Source organism: Peromyscus maniculatus, chromosome 12 (assembly GCF_049852395.1).
Source record: "Peromyscus maniculatus bairdii isolate BWxNUB_F1_BW_parent chromosome 12, HU_Pman_BW_mat_3.1, whole genome shotgun sequence".
Classification (NCBI taxonomy): Eukaryota; Metazoa; Chordata; class Mammalia; order Rodentia; family Cricetidae; genus Peromyscus; species Peromyscus maniculatus.
The window spans coordinates 23,562,910-23,579,781 of record NC_134863.1 but is presented as its reverse complement, the minus strand read 5'-3'; the positions used below and the strand labels follow the sequence as shown (position 1 = coordinate 23,579,781).

General features: G+C 44.0%; 1 protein-coding gene across 5 annotated transcripts in view; it reads right to left on the bottom strand.

Annotated features, from left to right (window-relative positions):
• The window catches only part of Ubxn7 (UBX domain protein 7), a 61,444-nt gene extending 46,517 nt beyond the window's left edge, over positions 1-14,927 (bottom strand). The window contains exon 1 of one of the 5 annotated variants that reach the window (XM_006974509.4): positions 14,719-14,927. In XM_006974509.4, the coding sequence (XP_006974571.1) occupies positions 14,719-14,791 (73 nt within the window). In that variant the 5' untranslated portion in view covers positions 14,792-14,927. Of the gene's footprint in view, positions 1-4,098; positions 4,235-14,718 lie in introns of those variants that run through there. The other 4 variants (XM_042259179.2, XM_042259180.2, XM_076548713.1 and 1 more) reach the window with 4 other exon arrangements.
• Between the last annotated feature and the right edge of the window lie 1,945 nt (positions 14,928-16,872).

Here is a 16,872-nt window from a genome sequence, read left to right as displayed (position 1 = left end):
ACAAAGATTAGGCAGGTGTTGCACACCTTTAATCTCAGCAGTGAGTTCGAGCCCCACCTGATCTACACAGTAAGTTCTAGGCCAGACAGGGTTACAGAGTCTCAATAATAATAAATAATAAGTAAAAATTCTCGGGCTGCAGACATAGGGGAAAGCATCCTAGCAGGCACTAAACCCTGAGTTTGGTACCTGGCACCACATCAAACGGGGCATGGTAACTGTGATGGTTTGAATGGGAGTAGCCCCTACTGACTCAGACATTTGAATGCTTGGGCTCCAGTTGGTAGAAATGTCTGGGAAAGATTAGGAGGTATGTCACTGGGGGTGAGCTTTGAGGTTTCAAAAGCCCACAACATACCCAGTAAGCTCTCTGGTTCATGGTTGTCTCAAGATGTGAGCTCTCAGCTTCTGCTCTAGCATCATGCCTACCTGCCTGCCCCCATGCTCCCCACCCGGATAGTCATGGACTAAACTAAAGCTCAAGTCCCAATAAATGCTTTACTTATTTATTTATTGTAAATAAGCTGTTTTGGTCATGGTATCTCATCATAGCAATAGAAAAGTAACTAAGAGAGTGACACAAACCTGTAATCCCAGCACTGGAAGGGTAGAGCAGGAGGATCAGAAATTCAAGAACATACTCTGCTATATATCAGATTCAGAGTCAGCATGGATTTATATTGACTTTTGTCCCAATAAATAAATTTGATTTATTAGCAATAAATGTTTTATGTAAACTACTTTAGGTACCTATGTAACTAGGGTCTTGTAAAAAATTTTGTCAAACTAAAAGGAGTCACCAAGAGCTAGAAAGATAGCTCAGCAGTTAAGAACAATTGCAGAGGACCTGCATCCACATGGTAGCTCACAACCATCTGTGGAATTCCAGTTCCAGGGGATCAGATGTCTTCTGATCAAAAGCACCAGGCACACATGCAGATCATATACACATAAATACATGCAAGCAGGCAAAACACTCACGCACATAAAATAAATCTAAGACAAATTTTCTAAAGGGGAGGGAGTTTAACCAGTGTGAAAAATTTAAGCCCTGGTAACAAACTGAAAAAAACCTAAAGTACCTGGGGATGGAGAGATATAAAAAAGTTAGGATCAGGGCTGGAGAGAAGACTCAGAGGGTAAGAGGCTACTCTTCCAAAGGACCTGGGTTCAATTTCTAGCGCCCACATGGCAGCCCACAACTGTCTGCAACTCCAGTTCTAGGGAATTCTACACTCTCACAGGCAAAATACAGGTACACATTAAAAAAAAAAAAAAAAAGTTAGGGCCGGGCGGTGGTGGCGCACGCCTTTAATCCCAGCACTTGGGAGGCAGAGGCAGGCGGATCTATGTGAGTTCGAGGCCAGCCTGGGCTACCAAGTGAGCTCCAGGAAAGGCGCAAAGCTACACAGAGAAACCCTGTCTCGAAAAACCAAAAAAAAAAAAAAAAAAAAGTTAGACTCAAGCCGGGCAGTGGTTGTGCACACTCTTAATCCCAGCACTCGGGAGGCAGAAGCAGGCTATCTCTGTGAGTTTGAAGCCATCCTGGTCTACAGAGTGAGTTCCAAGACAGCCAGGGCTACACAGAGAAACCCTGTCTAAAAAAACAAAACAAAACAAAAAGTGATCTATAAAAAACTGCATGCCCAGCCTCTATACTCAATAATAATGAGAAAACATTCTGCATATTCCTTTCTGCACATAGGCAAAGGAATGTACACAACACAGATAAAGATCCGAGACACTCCTCAGATAAATTTGGTTCTAAATCCTAGTCATGTTGTCCACTGGTTGTCTGACTAGGTAACTTACTCATTTCTCTAAGCTTTAGTTCTCTCAGTTATAAGATGGAAATACTAACATCATGAGCTATGTGAATTAAGAAAATGCATTTGAGGGGCTGGAGAGATGGCTCGCTGGTTAAGAGCACTTGTTGCTCCTGTAGAGGACCTGGGTTCAGTTCCCCACACCTACACTGTGCCTCACAACCAACCCTAACTCTAGTTCCAGGGGCTCTAGAGCTCTCTTCTGACCTCCACAGGTACCAGGCATACATGCAGTGCAGAGTAATACATTCAGGCAAACACTAACACAAATAAAAGTAAAGTAAATCATCTAAAATTAAAGAAAAGAAGAAGGAAATGCACATAAGGGTATGGGGTGTAGGTCAGTGGCAGAGTCCTGGACTGACATGTATGAAATCCTACGTTTGATCTCCAGCAAAGGACAGGAGGGCCAGAAAAACTGAAGGTTGAAGGTTTCTCCTGCCCTTTCTCCCCAGCACTGACATTGCTATTAAGAGTGTGACCTACTACAACTACCTTTTCTATTTGAGTTTCTGGGGACAAATAAGTTCCTCTTACTTGGGAAGAAAACACTTTACAGACTGGGCTGGCTCCCTTAGCCCAGCACAGCTCTTAACCAGCAAACAGCTAGTTGTTACTAAATGTAATGTCCAGGTTGTACGGCCCTAAAGCTATATGCAAATGACCAACAAATAACATACAGAGTATGCAATGTAAATACTTATATAAACCATTTAAGGAGAACCATTTTGTCATATAGTATACAGGCCAAGTAAGGTCTTAGTTTTCTTTCTCTTGTCTATCTGATACTATGAATATATACTTCCCTCATGTTATATACTCATTTAGATAATAACAGAAATGCTGGGCATGGTGGCTAATGCCTTTAATCCCAGCACTCAAGAGCCAGAGACAAGTGGATCTCTGTGAGTTCAAGGCCAGCCTGGTCTACATAGTGAAGTTCAGGACAGCCAAGACTACATAGAGAAACTGTCTGGAAAAACAAAAACAAAACTATAAAAATAAGGCATGTTAAACCATTTTAAACTACTGAAATATTTGTAGTAGTTTGTTACCCAAAGGAAACCAGTAACACAAGAGTCTTCAGTTCCAAGCCCTAATAATAATTTTTGGTGAATCAGCTGTAAAAAAAAAAAAAAATCACTCTTGAGCCGGGCGGTGGTGGCGCACGCCTTTAATCCTAGCACTCGGGAGGCAGAGCCAGGCGGATCTCTGTGAGTTCGAGGCCAGCCTGGGCTACCGAGTGAGTTCCAGGAAAGGCACAAAGCTACACAGAGAAACCCTGTCTCAAAAAACCAAAAAAAAAAAAAAAAAAAAACACTCTTGTTATTTTTACAACAAAAATCATGCTTTCCAATGACACTAATATAATAAACTTGAGGATTTAAAACGTTTATAAACTTGTATACATTTATTTGAGATCCTAGTAGTATAAATAGCAGCAGAATAGCTTAATCTCACCCAAGAATGTGTGTATATGTATATATCTAGGGTACAATTTACACCCTACAGCTTGTCACCAATGTATCTTTTCCCCATTTATCCCCTTATCTTTTCCTCCTTCCCACAATAAGGTTGCTAGACGCAAAACAGGGCATTACTTCGCCTAGCCTGGGGCACACAGTTTATGAGAAGTGACTTCCTTGATGCTTGCTGTCTCTTAGTTTACACCCTTTCTCCATCTATGAGGAAACAGCTCCGAACCTATAGATAATGCAGTCTAGCTCACATCTGCACCAGAGCTAGAAGAACCAAGGGTCATTCCGAATGTACAGTCCTTATGCCAATTGCTGCATTACTTTTGGTGTCAACACAAGGACTTAACTGTCCTTGAGGAACCAAAGTGTAACAATCAATATTGAAGAAGAAAACTGTGGGACAAGGATCTATAGTCTCAGCTCTCAGGAGGCAAAGGAAAGAAGATAGAAAATTTGAGGTGAGCCTGGGATATAACAGTGAAACTCTGTCTTTAAAAAAAAAAAAACAAAAAACCACAGGCGTGGTGGTGCACGACTTTAATCCCAGCTCCCTGCACTCAGGAGACAGAAGCAGGTGGATCTCTGTGAGTTCGAGGCCAGCCTGGTCTACAGTGTGAATTCCAGGACAGCCAGGGCTAAACAGAGAAACCACCACCAGCAGCCTAGAGAGGTTACTTTTTGGTTCCAAGTTCACCCCAGCAAAAATTTAAAAAAAGGTAAGTCAGATTATCTACCAAAGAAAATGAAAGAAGTGGGTGATGACTGTGAGAAATTGAAACTTGAACAATTCCAACCTTAACCTCAAAAGTCTTCAATCCTGGAGTATTTCAACTTCAGTACAAAGCTTTTGTTCATTGCTTTGTTTTAAGACAAGGTCTCATTATGTAGTCCAGACTAGCTTTTAACTCAGACTCCTGAGTTCTGGATTATAGATGACATCACAATACTGGCTAAAACATTTTTTTTTTAAATGTATCAGCTCTTTCCGCCATTTTGGCACCTGTGGAGATCTGCCTGGAATAGAATTTCTAAAAGGAAAAGTATGTCTAGAAGGCTGGGTTCAAGGAAGGCCATTTTTGCTGGCTATAAATGAAGTCTTGGGAACCAAAGAGCACACAGCTCTTCTTAAAATTGAAGGTGTTTATACCCAAGATAAAACTGAATTCTACGTGGGTAAGAGATGTGCTTATGTGTATAAAGAAAAAAAAATACAGTGAATTCTGGAGGCAAACCAAACAAAAGCAGAGAAATCTGGGAAAGGTAACTCAGGCCCGTGAAACAGTAGCATGGCTCTCACCAAATTCCAAAGCAACCTTCTTGCAAAGACCATTGGACAAACAATCTGTGTGATGCTGTACCCCTCTCAGATTTAAACTAATAAAAAATAAACAAGTGAATTTGTGCTTTTGTTTAAAAAAAATGTGGCTGGGCGTTGGTGGCGCACCCCTTTAATCCCAGCACTCGGGAGGCAGAGCCAGGCGGATCTCTGTGAGTTCGAGGCCAGCCTGGGCTACCAAGTGAGCTCCAGGAAAGGCGCAAAGCTACACAGAGAAACCCTGTCTCGAAGAAAAAAAAGAAAATGTATGTACCAAAATTGCACTTAGTAAGTTTAGGGAAAGGAAACAATTAATCAGGTTAGAAAAAGGCTATCTTTCACTGCACTGAGGAGCACTACTCCAGTGACTAGAAAGTAACACCATGGAAACTTCAAGAATAAAGGATGAAGAGCTCACGCTGTCCCCTGTTCTGCAGTTACCTTGACCAGAGACACCCAGCGTACAAACAGTGGCTGGGAGAGCCTGTGCTGTCTGACAAAGAACTGTCTTTTCGGTTTTTTTGAGATGTATCTATTTATTATGTATACAGCGTGTATGACTGCAGGCCAGAAGAGGGCACCAGATCTCATTATACATGGTTGTGAGCCACCATGTGGGTGCTGGGAATTGAACTGAGGACCTCTAGAAGAGCAGTCAGTGCTCTTAACCTCTGAGCCATCTCTCCAGCCCACGTTGTCTTTTCAATCTAACAAAAGTTGGGGCATGAGAGGTTTATGAATGGTAAATTATTGTATGTAAAAATGTCAGTAACAACTGTCACTAAGGAGATGCAAATTAAACCCACAACTGTATTACACTTAATACACACGTATAGAAAAGCCTTTAAAGAAAGTTTAAAATAACAAGTGCTCACAGAATGCAGAGAACTGGACTAGCATGGTAGCTTTTGGGAAACCATTTGGCAGCATCTTACATTTATTCATGTATTAAATGAGCCAGTAAGTAAACCTCTAGGAATCGGTGTAAGGTGTGATGGTTAATCTTCACTGCTAATTTGACTAGATTAGATTACCCAGGAGACATACTTTTAGGTATCTTTGATGGCATTTCCAGAGAAGTTTAACTAAGCAGGAAGACATACCCTAAATGTAGGTAGTACCATGCCAGGGCTGGGTTCCTGGACTAAATTATCAGAAAAGCAAAGAGTCCTCAGGATCCAGCTCTGACTTACACTCATCCCAATAGACTGTACCCTCAAGTTATGAGCCAGCACAGACCTTTCCTCCCTTAAATTGCTTTGGTCAGGCATTCCAGCACAGCAAGGAGGAAAGTAACAAGACAAAGGAAAATGTGTATTCACATGCTTATGCACTGCTTTTAGCAGCTTTATTTGTAATTTTTCTAACTGGAAACAAGTGTGTCTCCCTCTTTTAACTCTTCTCAAATACTAGAATTTCAGCCACCACAGTCCTGTGCCACCATATGCAGCATACATCCTTCTCTTGGTAAATAGATAAACAAAAGCGTAGAATCATAAAGTGATATACTATTTACCAGTAATAGAAATGAACCACTGAGACAGGCAGTGGTGGCTCACACCTTTAATCCCAGCACTTGGGAGGGAGAGGCAGGCAGATCTCTCTGAGTTTGAGGCCAGCCTGGTCTAGAGTCCCAGGACAGCCAGGGCTACACAGAGAAACCTTGTCAAAATAAAAAAAAAAAAAAAAAAAAAAAAAAAAAAAAAAGAAATGAAAAGAAAGGAAGGAAGGAACCACTGATACTCCAAAATATGATTTTCAAATGTAATATGCTAAGAAGCCATACTCTAAAGACTACAATAGCATAATGCCATTTGTGACATTCTGAAAATAAGAGTGAAATAAATTAGGCTCCAAGTACAGAAGCAACTACAAGGGAGGGAGCAAAAGGAACTATTCTGCAATTTTCTTTCTCCTTAAGAATCTCACTTTATTGTGTAGGCTGGTTTTGAACACTTGGCCTTAACCAATCTTCCTACCTGGGCTTCAGAGTAGTTGGGACACTACTAGTAGGTGGGTACATAACACCATGGCTGGTTTGCTCTGCATTTTGATAGGTCATAATTACAGAATTTATCAAAACTTACAGAATAGGCCAGCAAGATGGCTCCCTGGGTAAAAGCACTTGTCATCTGAGTTTGATCTTTAGAACCAATATGGTGAAAGGAAACCTGACTTCCTCTGTCCTCTGACCTCCACATGCTTGAGTATATGTACACACATACCTCCTCTCCTATCCTCCTTCCCTCCCCCCCCCCCCTCAAACAAACTTACAGAACTAGCTGGACATGGTAGCACAGACTAAGACTAACTATTCAGGAGGCTAAGGCAGGAAGATAAGTTTGAAGCCAGCCTCAACTACATAAAAAGTTCAAGGCCAGCCTGGGCAAAATAGTAAAACCCTGTCTCAAAACTGATCTAGGTGCCTGGCGGTGGTGGCACATGCCTTTAATTTCAGCGCTCAGGAGGCAGAGGTAGGCAGATCTCTGTGAGTTTGAGGCAAGCCTACAGAATGAGATCTACAGAATGAGATCCAGGACAGGCACCAAAAGTACACAGAGAAACCCTGTCTAGAAAAACAAAAACAAAAAACTGATCTAGGCATATAAAACCCAAGTCAGTTCACTTCTCTGAATAGTTTTGTTTATGTAATGTAGAAATGGATCAAGATTTTCTAAGATCTTCCAGAGGTGCTGGGATTAAAGTCATGCGCCGCCGCCACCACCCGGCTATCTTCCAGACTCTTAACAACAACAAAACCTATTATTTTCTTTCTTTTCTAGTGAGAGGGGAAAAAAAGAGGAGTGATATGAATGTATGTGGAAGCCAGAGGTCAACTTTAGGTTCTGATCTTCTGTGGGAGCCTGGTTTTGTTGTTGTTTTGTTTTTGAAACAGGGACTCACTAGACTCACTGGTTAGCTTAGAGGGGGAGGCTGGCTGGCCAGCAAGCCCCAGGGATCTGCCTATCTGTCTTCCCATCCCTGTGCTAACAAGCATGTCCACGTTTTTTTACCTACTTCCTAGATTCTGAGGATGGAACTCAGCTCCTCATACTTATGAAGCAAGTTCTTTCACAAATGAGCTATCTACCTGTTTGTTTGTTTGTTCTACTGGAGCCAAAGTCTCACTATGTAATCCCAGATAACCTGGTACTGGCTACTGAGCCAAGTGGCTACAAACTAGCAGCCATCCTCCTATTTCAGCCCTCCAGAATGCCGGATTCCAGGCATGTAACCCATTTCCAGCACAACTCCATGAGTTCTCATTTCCTGCAGAGCTTATCTGATGTCTGATACCCCACCACACTCCTGACTTCACTCCTAGATCTCTGGTTTAGTCTTCTCTGTAGTTTCCCCAGGTGTTTTATGCCCCAGAGCCTACATTTCCTCACATGCTTCTCTCCTTTAAAATGTCTTTCTTATCGTTTTATTTAGAGCCTTATCTCATCAGCAACCAATATGGCAGACTATCTTCCCTATAGACCCAAGAATTCACTGACTTACTAAACAGCTCCATTTGAAATACCTACTGGCAGCCCCTACTTATCCAAAACTGAACCTAACCTGTCCCAAACCTCTTCTACAACCCCATACCTTCATGAACAGTACTTTTATATATCTAGATATCCAAACTAGATCGTAAACTGCATTCTGACTCCCAGATTTCTTTATCTTTTGAAGTTCACTTTTCTCTGCTTCCTTACTACAGACTTTCTTGCATTATCCAACAGGTGTCTGGAGTATCTCTTCTCCACTGGAGCAAAGAAGCTCTTTGTTTAAAAAGCCCAAGCACATAATTGCCAAGATTCCCTGAAATGGCTCTTAGCTGCACTCACTGCATCTCTCATATTCTTTTGGAATCCTCACCAACTCCCTAGACCTACTGTCTCTTCTCTCACTGTGTGCTCGCCCTCTTATCTCCAAGCCTTTCCACTTGTTCTTCCTGTCAGAAATGTCTTCCAGGTTCAGGTAGAAAATTCTTTCTTCTGGGAAGTCTCTGTATCCCTTCCTGTGTTTTCACATTAGCTTTTGGGTTGGTTTTTTTTTTTTTTTTTTTTGGTTTTTCCAGACAGGGTTTCTCTGTGTAGCTTTGCGCCTTTCCTGGAACTCACTTGGTAGCCCAGGCTGGCCTCGAACTCACAGAGATCCGCCTGGCTCTGCCTCCCGAGTGCTGGGATTAAAGGCGTGCGCCACCACCGCCCGGCTGGGTTGGTTTTTTTTGACACAAGGTGTCATCCTGTAATCATGGCGGGTCTGGAATTCAGACCCGCTTGCCTCAGCTTCCCAAGTGCCAAGATTAAAGGTATGAGACACCATGCCTGGCACCTGAATTTTTTTTTTTTTTTTTTTTTTGGTTTTTTGAGACAGGGTTTCTCTGTGTAGCTTTGCGCCTTTCCTGGAGCTCACTTGGTAGCCCAGGCTGGCCTCGAACTCACAGAGATCCGCCTGGCTCTGCCTCCCAAGTGCTGGGATTAAAGGCGTGGGCCACCACCGCCCGGCCCACCTGAATTGTTTTATCAAAATTTATTACCATCTTTTGAAATTGTTACTAAAATTCCAGGGGTTTTCCTTTAATACCTAGATCATGGCAATGTTTCCTTACCTAATGCTCTCAAATACAGTTTAATATCAATCCAAGAGAAATAAGCAGAAAATAGAAATGGAAATTGATCATAAAGCCAAATACTACACACACCAATGTTTCCTTTTTTTTCAGGGCTGAGGACCGACCCCAGGGCCCTGTGCTTGCACCACTGAGCTAAATCCCCAACCCCCACAGCAATATTTCTAATGTTCTAATAAATAGCCAGACCAGGTGTGATGTTGTACTCCCAACACTTGGGCAGATCTCTGAGTTCAAAGGCAGTCTGATGTAATAGCGAGGTACAGGACAGCCAGGACCACATAGTAAGATCCCATCTCAAATAATAATGCTAATAAACCATTCATTCAAAAATTTTAGAGAAACAGTAAACTAAGGTCTCTTCTACAATGGGAGTCTATAACTTTTTGAACTAGACAAATACCTATCATGCAGAAAACTCTATGAAAATCTCTGTGGTTGGAGAGAAGGCTTTGAAGGTAAGGCACTATTGCTCTCTTGCAGAGAACTGGAGTTTGGTTCCCACCACCGATACATATCATGAGTCTCACAACAACCTAACTTGAGCCCCAGGGGAATCGTGACACCCTCTTCTGCCTTCCAGACACAAATACAGGCATGTACATAAACATACATAAGTAAATAATTTTAAAAGCTTCTTACATTCTTCTCAGCCTCCAGTTTTTTAAGTTTATTACAGGGCTGGGCATGGTGACACATGACTTTAATCCCAGCACTTTTGAAGCAGAGGCAGGTAGATCCTTGTGATGCTGAAAGACAGCCTGGTCTACATAGTGAGTTCCAGGATTGCAAAGGCTATATAGAGACTCTGTCTCAAAAACAAAAACAAAAACAAAAAAACTTGTATGTATGGGGTGTTTTGCCTGTATGCATGTCTGTATACCATGTGCATGCTTAGTGCCTTAAAGGGTCAGAAGAGTGTCAGATCCTGTGGAACTGGAGTTACAGATGGCCAGCCGTAAGTGACAGGTGAGTGCTGGGAATAAAACCCAGGTTCTCTGGAAGAGAACCCTCCAAGCCCTTTTTAAAGACAAGTCTCACTATGCAGCACTGAACTTTTTTCTTTCCTTTAAGGGGGTGTTCAACTTAGGGTGTCTCTGTGTAGCCCAGGCTGCCCTGGAACACACTCTGTAGACCAGGCTGGCCTGGAACTCAGAGCTCTACCTGCCCTGCCTCCCGAGTGCTGGGATTAAAGGTGAGCGCCACCACCTCCAGGCTCATTTATCCTTATTTGTTGATTGCTAGTATTTTCACCTGGTCTTTTATTTTTTGGTTTGTTGGTTTTCTTGAGGGTCTTATTCGGCCCAGAGTGACCTTGAACTCACTACATAACAGAAGGCAGCCATGAACAAATGCTGAGATTATAAGTATGTGCCACTATGTCTGGCTTTATTATTTTAAATATCAAGGATAGAGGATGTTGCCGGGCGGTGGTGGCAACCACCTTTAATCCCAGCACTCGGGAGGCAGAGGCAGGCGGATCTCTGTGAGTTAGAGGCCAGCCTGGACTACCAAGTGAGTTCCAAGAAAGGCGCAAAACTACAGAGAAACCCTGCCTGGGGGGGGGGGGGAAATAGAGGATGTATATCAATTGTCAGTGATTCTCAAGCATGCACAAAAGCCTGGTTCAAGTACCAACATGGCATAAATTAGTTGTGGTAGCACACAACCCTAATTCCAACATTTGGGAAGTGAAGACAGGAAAAGTAGGAGTTCAAGATAATGTCCTTGTGATGCATTTGAGGCCAGCCTAGGCTACACAAAACCCTGTCTCAAAACAAAAATAACAAAATTTAGTAGGACTAATTTTCTTACTTTTCTCTTTTTTACCTCATTTAGAGAAAGAATGTGAAGGGGGGTGTGGGTGTGTATCTGCGCACTTGTGCACAGTGGTGTACACAGAGGAGAGCTCCTCTCCCACCCACCATGTAGGGAATGGAAAGGTAAGTAGGCACCTTTTACCTGCTGAGCCATCTCACTCACCCTAGTTTTCTTACCTAGCCTTAGACACGAAGGTAGCCTCTTCATAAGTTCACATCAAAGACTGCCAAACTATTTAAGATGTAATTGTTAAGTGAAGTTGTCTGGAATCTGTATTACATACATATACCATGATCCATAGTGTACAGCGTCAAATATTTAAACGTATATAAAGCATTTGTCCCAGACTTGAGAGGAAGAAGCAGCATGACTATAAGTACCAGGCCAGGCTGGGATACACAGTGAGGAAGAATATGTAAAATACATAATACTGCTGTGGTGATACTGGAGAAGTAATGCCTTCCATTTTCCCCAAAAACTACTTCATAGTGTCATAATCTTTTGAATAATTTTTGAAGATTTATTCATTTTTAATTTATGTGTATGAATGTTTTGTCTATATGTATGTCTGCTCACAAAACATATACATTCCTGGTCCCATCAGAGGCCAGAAGAGGGTGTTGGATTCCCTTAGACTGGAGTTATAGATGGTTGTAAGCCATCACGTGGGCCTGCCTTCTTTTTTCTTAAGAAGGGGTCTCACTACGTCACACAGGATCAAGATCTTCCTCAAGCTGGACATGGTGGCACAAACCTTCGACTCCAGCACTTGGAGGCAGAGGCAGAAGGATCTCTGTGAGTTTAAGGCCAGCCTGGTCTATATAATGAGTTCCAGGATATCCAGGACTTGACAAAGAGACTCTGACTCAAAAACAAAACAAAACAAAGATTTCCTGCCTCAACCTAAGTAGAACTAATTGCTTATCACTACATCAGGTTTAATCAAGTTTCAAATAGTTCATCACAATCTTCTAAAGAGTCCTGAAATTCATCCATAGAAATTCAAAGCCTGGCTGGTATACAACTCTGGTGAAGCAGAGGCAGAAGCAGGCAGATCTCTCTGTTGAATGCCAGCCTAATCCACCTAAGTCAGGAGACATATGGTGAGACTCTGTCTCAAAAAAAGAAAAAAAGGGGCTGGAGAGATGGCTCAGTGGTTAAGAGCACCAACTGCTCTTCCAGAGGTCCTGAGTTCAATTCCCAGCAACCACATGGTGGCTCACTACCATCTGTAATGAGATCTGGCACCCTCTTCTGTACACATAATAAATAAATAAATCTTAAAAAAAGAAAAGAAAAAAGGGAAAAAAATAAATTAGTCTATAGTCTGGTTGACATTGTAGCTCAGAAGCATAACAGCATTCAGCATTCACTCCCCACAAATGACTCCCCCAAAATATTTGTAACTTTTAGGGGGCTTTGAGTACAGCTCAGTGGCAGTGGGTACTTAACATATTCAATACCTTGAGTTTAATCCTCAGCACAAAAAAGAAAAGAAAAAAGAAAGAAATTAATAGTCTAAAGAGCCAGGCATAGTGGCTTATGCCTGTAAATGCAGCAGACAGAGGCCAAGGCAAGAGAATTCAAGCCAGTCTGAACTATAAAGTCAGAACCTGCCCCACAAAAGGAATTTTTTCTTCTGTAGACTTTCAGAAACCACTATGTACCAGGGGACTCCAATATGATCCAGCAACACAGAGGCTTAGGCCAGAAACAAGACTGGCAGACAAAAATAGTATTAAAGCAATTGAGTCTTATTTATTTTAGCATATTCTGGTTTCTATGTATATGTTTTGAAAATGTTGCACAAGAAACAATGTGAGGTTAAAACATTTAAGTTTCTCGCTGGACGGTGGTGGCGCAGGCCTTTAATCCCAGCCCTCGGGAGGCAGAGGCAGGCAGATCTGTGAGTTCGAGGCCAACCTGGTCTACAGAGTGAGATCCAGTGCAGGCACCAAAACAACACAGAGAAACCCTTTCTGGGGGGGGGGGGGGGATATGACAATTGAGTTTCTGAAAGAAGAAAATGAAATGGTAGCAATCTGCCCAATAACCTAAAATTAAACAGCACTTAAACTATCTCTAGGAAACCCAGAGAAAGATAAGTAATATTTCTCTGTGTGACTCGATAGATTTTTCTATGCAAACAATGCAGCAGTATTAACATCTATACACAGAAATCTAATTTCTTTCCATAATGTTGGACACTAGGAAATCCATATAGAATTACAATAATCTGACCACAAAGCTTAACAATATTTTCAGTTATCTTACTTTTCACCTCAATTTTATTACAAATCTTATTTTACCAGCTTTGATATACTTCATGTGACAAGACAAAAAAACAATGCATCAACCACCTAATTATCGTTTCAGATCAAAAAACAAAACTAGTTTCAATTTTAAAACTGCAAACAACGTGTATTGGTTAAAAATACCATGTCTTACAGATCTGACACGTCAAACATAAACCAGAAATATTCTCCACATCTAACAAATTATCACCAAAGAAAAGATAGCCCTGCTGAGAGCGAGAACTAACTTTCTGACCTCTTTTCCAAAATGACAAACTAGAACAGCAAAATCACACTCAGGCACATGGAGTACTCCTCTCTCAAATCACTCCACAGAGAACTTCATCATTTGCTCCGCCCTCTAATAACTCATGCAAAAAAAAGTTGAGCACCATCAGAGAGAAACAAGACACAGCGCCTTCATAGAATGGCTTAGAGCCTTTCCTCCGCGCTAAGAGAACCTGCGTCTGCCCTTCGTCGGGGTCCGGAGGGAAAGAAAAACCTAGGCCTAAGGTTTCGCGGATACTGGCACCCAGAAACAGATTTCTCGGCAAGAAGTTTCTGCCGCCATCCCTATTTTATCAGCAAACGCTCAGGCGCCATCGTCTCGATCTTTGATTTTATTATGAGGATGTGGAAAAGGCCACCCAGGATTACTCTAGGCCTCCCGCCCCCCATTAAGCTTAGGGGTTCCCCCCTCTGATTCCTATCTTAAACCCTCCGTCCGTAAGGTACCCCTCCGCACCCCTCGTTCCTGGCGGCAAGTCCCCCGGGATATGTGAAGGCGCGGCCGAACCCCCCGGCCTCGCCGTTAAGGCGAGAAGGCCCTCGCTCGCCAGGGCCACCGCCGAGGCTCCGGGGGGCCCGGCGAGGGGGAGGGCAGGCAGGGGCGGAGGGACGATGACCTGGCCGGGAAGAGAGGACGGCGTGAGGGGACGCACGGCACCCCCTGGTCCGCCGGCCGCACGGGTCCCCCCCAGAAGGGGATGAAGGAGGAAGAGGGCGGTGGCCCGGGTGCGGCCCCCTACTCCTCCCGCCCGCGGGTCCCCGGCCGCGGGGACGGCGGACTCGGCCCATCCCCGGATCCGGGCGGGCAGGGGGCGTGGGGGCCCTGACGAAGGCACCGAGAGGAGACCGGACCGAGGGGCTAGGGGGGGAAGCGCGGGACTGGGGCGCGGGGAGCAGCCTCCCGCCCGAGCCGCAGACCCCGGACGCCGTCGTCGCCGGTTCCTCCGGAGAGAGGACAGGAGCGCCCGAGGGAGGGAGGCACGAAGGTGAGGTGAGGCCGGGGCGGGGGGATCGGCCCCGACAGCCTCCCGCTCCCCGCCGCTCGGCACCTTCCCGTACCCGCATCTCTTACCGGTGATGGCCGTGAACTGCTGGATTAACCCCTTCAGCGCCGACGACGCCGCGGAGCCCCCGTGGGCAGCCATCTTACCGCCGCCGCCGCCGCCGCCGCCGCGGAACAACAACACAGACACACACACGCACGCACACACACACACACACACACAGACACACACGCACGCACGCACGGGCCTCCCTCCCCCCCGTTGCGTGCTGCGCGCAGGCGCACTGCCGGGCCCGAGGCTCCGCCCACTCCCCCGCCTGCCCGCGACTCGCGCAGGCGTAGTCTGCGCCAGCCGCCGGGCGCCCGGCCGTGGTGTGGTTCCCGCTTTGCTACCCCGCTGGCCCCTCGTTCTTTGAAACGGTGGGTGCCTTCCTGGAGCTCCGAAGATAACTCTCCTAAATACCGTGCGGGAGCCCAGGATACGAAAGGAGCCTCAGAACTGAAATACCAAAACCTTCAGGCTACGCGCAGGGTTTCACATCTAAGTAGGTATTTTGTTTGGTTCTCTGAGATCAGTGCGTTTCTTCAATTCTAAAGTGCAAATTAAAAAAATAAGTCAAAAATGAACCAGTCCGCTGGGCGGTGGTGGCGCACGCCTTTAATCCCAGCACTCGGGAGGCAGAGGCAGGTGGATCTCTGTGAGTTCGAGGCCAGCCAGGGCTACGAAGTTCCAGGACAGGCTCCAAAGCTACACAGAGAAACCCTGTCTCGAAAAAAAAAAGAAAAGAGAGAAAGAGAGAGAGAAAGAAAGAGGGAGGGAGGGAGGAAGAACCAATCCATAGGAGACTTTAATAAATGATTGTTCACTCTGTTTTCCTTCAACAAATGTCGCGGTATGTCTCCCCTAAGGGTCATTCTTATTTTCTTAAGATAAAAATGAGGAAGTGTCGGGTTTTTTTTTTTTTTTAAAAAAAAACAAAGATAGGTATATATGTAGATACAATAAATAAAATATATAAGGAGAACACTGAAAAATGGTCCTGAAAACACTGATAATAATTGCAACTAAAAAAGAAAGAGAGAGGCAATGATGAAAGAGACGTCTAGCTTGGTTTTTATCCTTTGTTTTTAAATAAGATAATAGTATGTTGCCGGGTGGTGGTGGTGGCGCACGCCTTTAATCCCAGCACTCACTCGGGAGGCAGAGGCAGGTGGATCTTGGTGAGTTCGAGGCCAGCCTGGGCTACAGAGTGAGTTCCAGGAAAGGCACAAAGCTACACAGAGAAACCCTGACTCAAAACCAAAAAAAAAAAAAAAAAAAGATAATAGTATGTAACCTGCACAATTCTAAATACTTATTGTTTCAGTTATTCAGAATATCTTTTATTCAGCACTTGGGAAGCAGAGGCAGGTGGATCTCTGTGAGTTGGAGGCCAACCTGGTCTACATAGCAAGTTCTAGGACAGCAACGGCTACACAGAAAAACCCTGTCTCAACACCACCCCACCCCACCCCACCCCCAAAAAAAGTTAAACGATGGAAAGATGGCTCAGCTGTTAAGAGCACTTGTTCCTTTTGCAGAGGACTCAGATTTAGTTCCCAGCAACTGCAGTGCAGCTCACAACTGCCTGAACTCCATCCAGTCCCAGCAGATCTGAGAGCCTCCTTGGGCACCACACACATGTGGTACACAAGTGTTCCGTGCAGAGCAGAACACCCACACACATGAAATAAAACGAAAGAAATTATTTTTAAAAATAGAACAAAAGGATTGGAAAGATGGCTCAGAGGTTAAGAGCACTGACTGTTCTCCCAGAGGTCCTGAGTTCAATTCCCAGCAACCACATGGTAGCTCACAACCATCTGTAATCAGAATTGGCACCCTCTTCTGGTGTTCAGGTATACATACAGACAGAACACTGTATACATAATAAATAAATAAATCTTTAAAAAAAAGATAGGAATAAAAAAAGGACACAATATAATTGGATGGTCCTCAAGTTGTAGATCAAAAAGTCCAGATCAAAGCTGGGCAGTGGTGGCTCTGCCTTTAATCCCAGCACTCAGAAGGCAGAGGCAGGCGGATCTCTGAGTTTGAGGCCAGCATGGGCTACAGAATGAGTTCCAAGACAGCTAGGGCTGTACAGAGAAACCCTGTCTCAGAATAAAAAAAAAAGAAAGAAAAGAAAAGAAAAGAAAGAAAAAGTCCAGATCAAGAAAGAG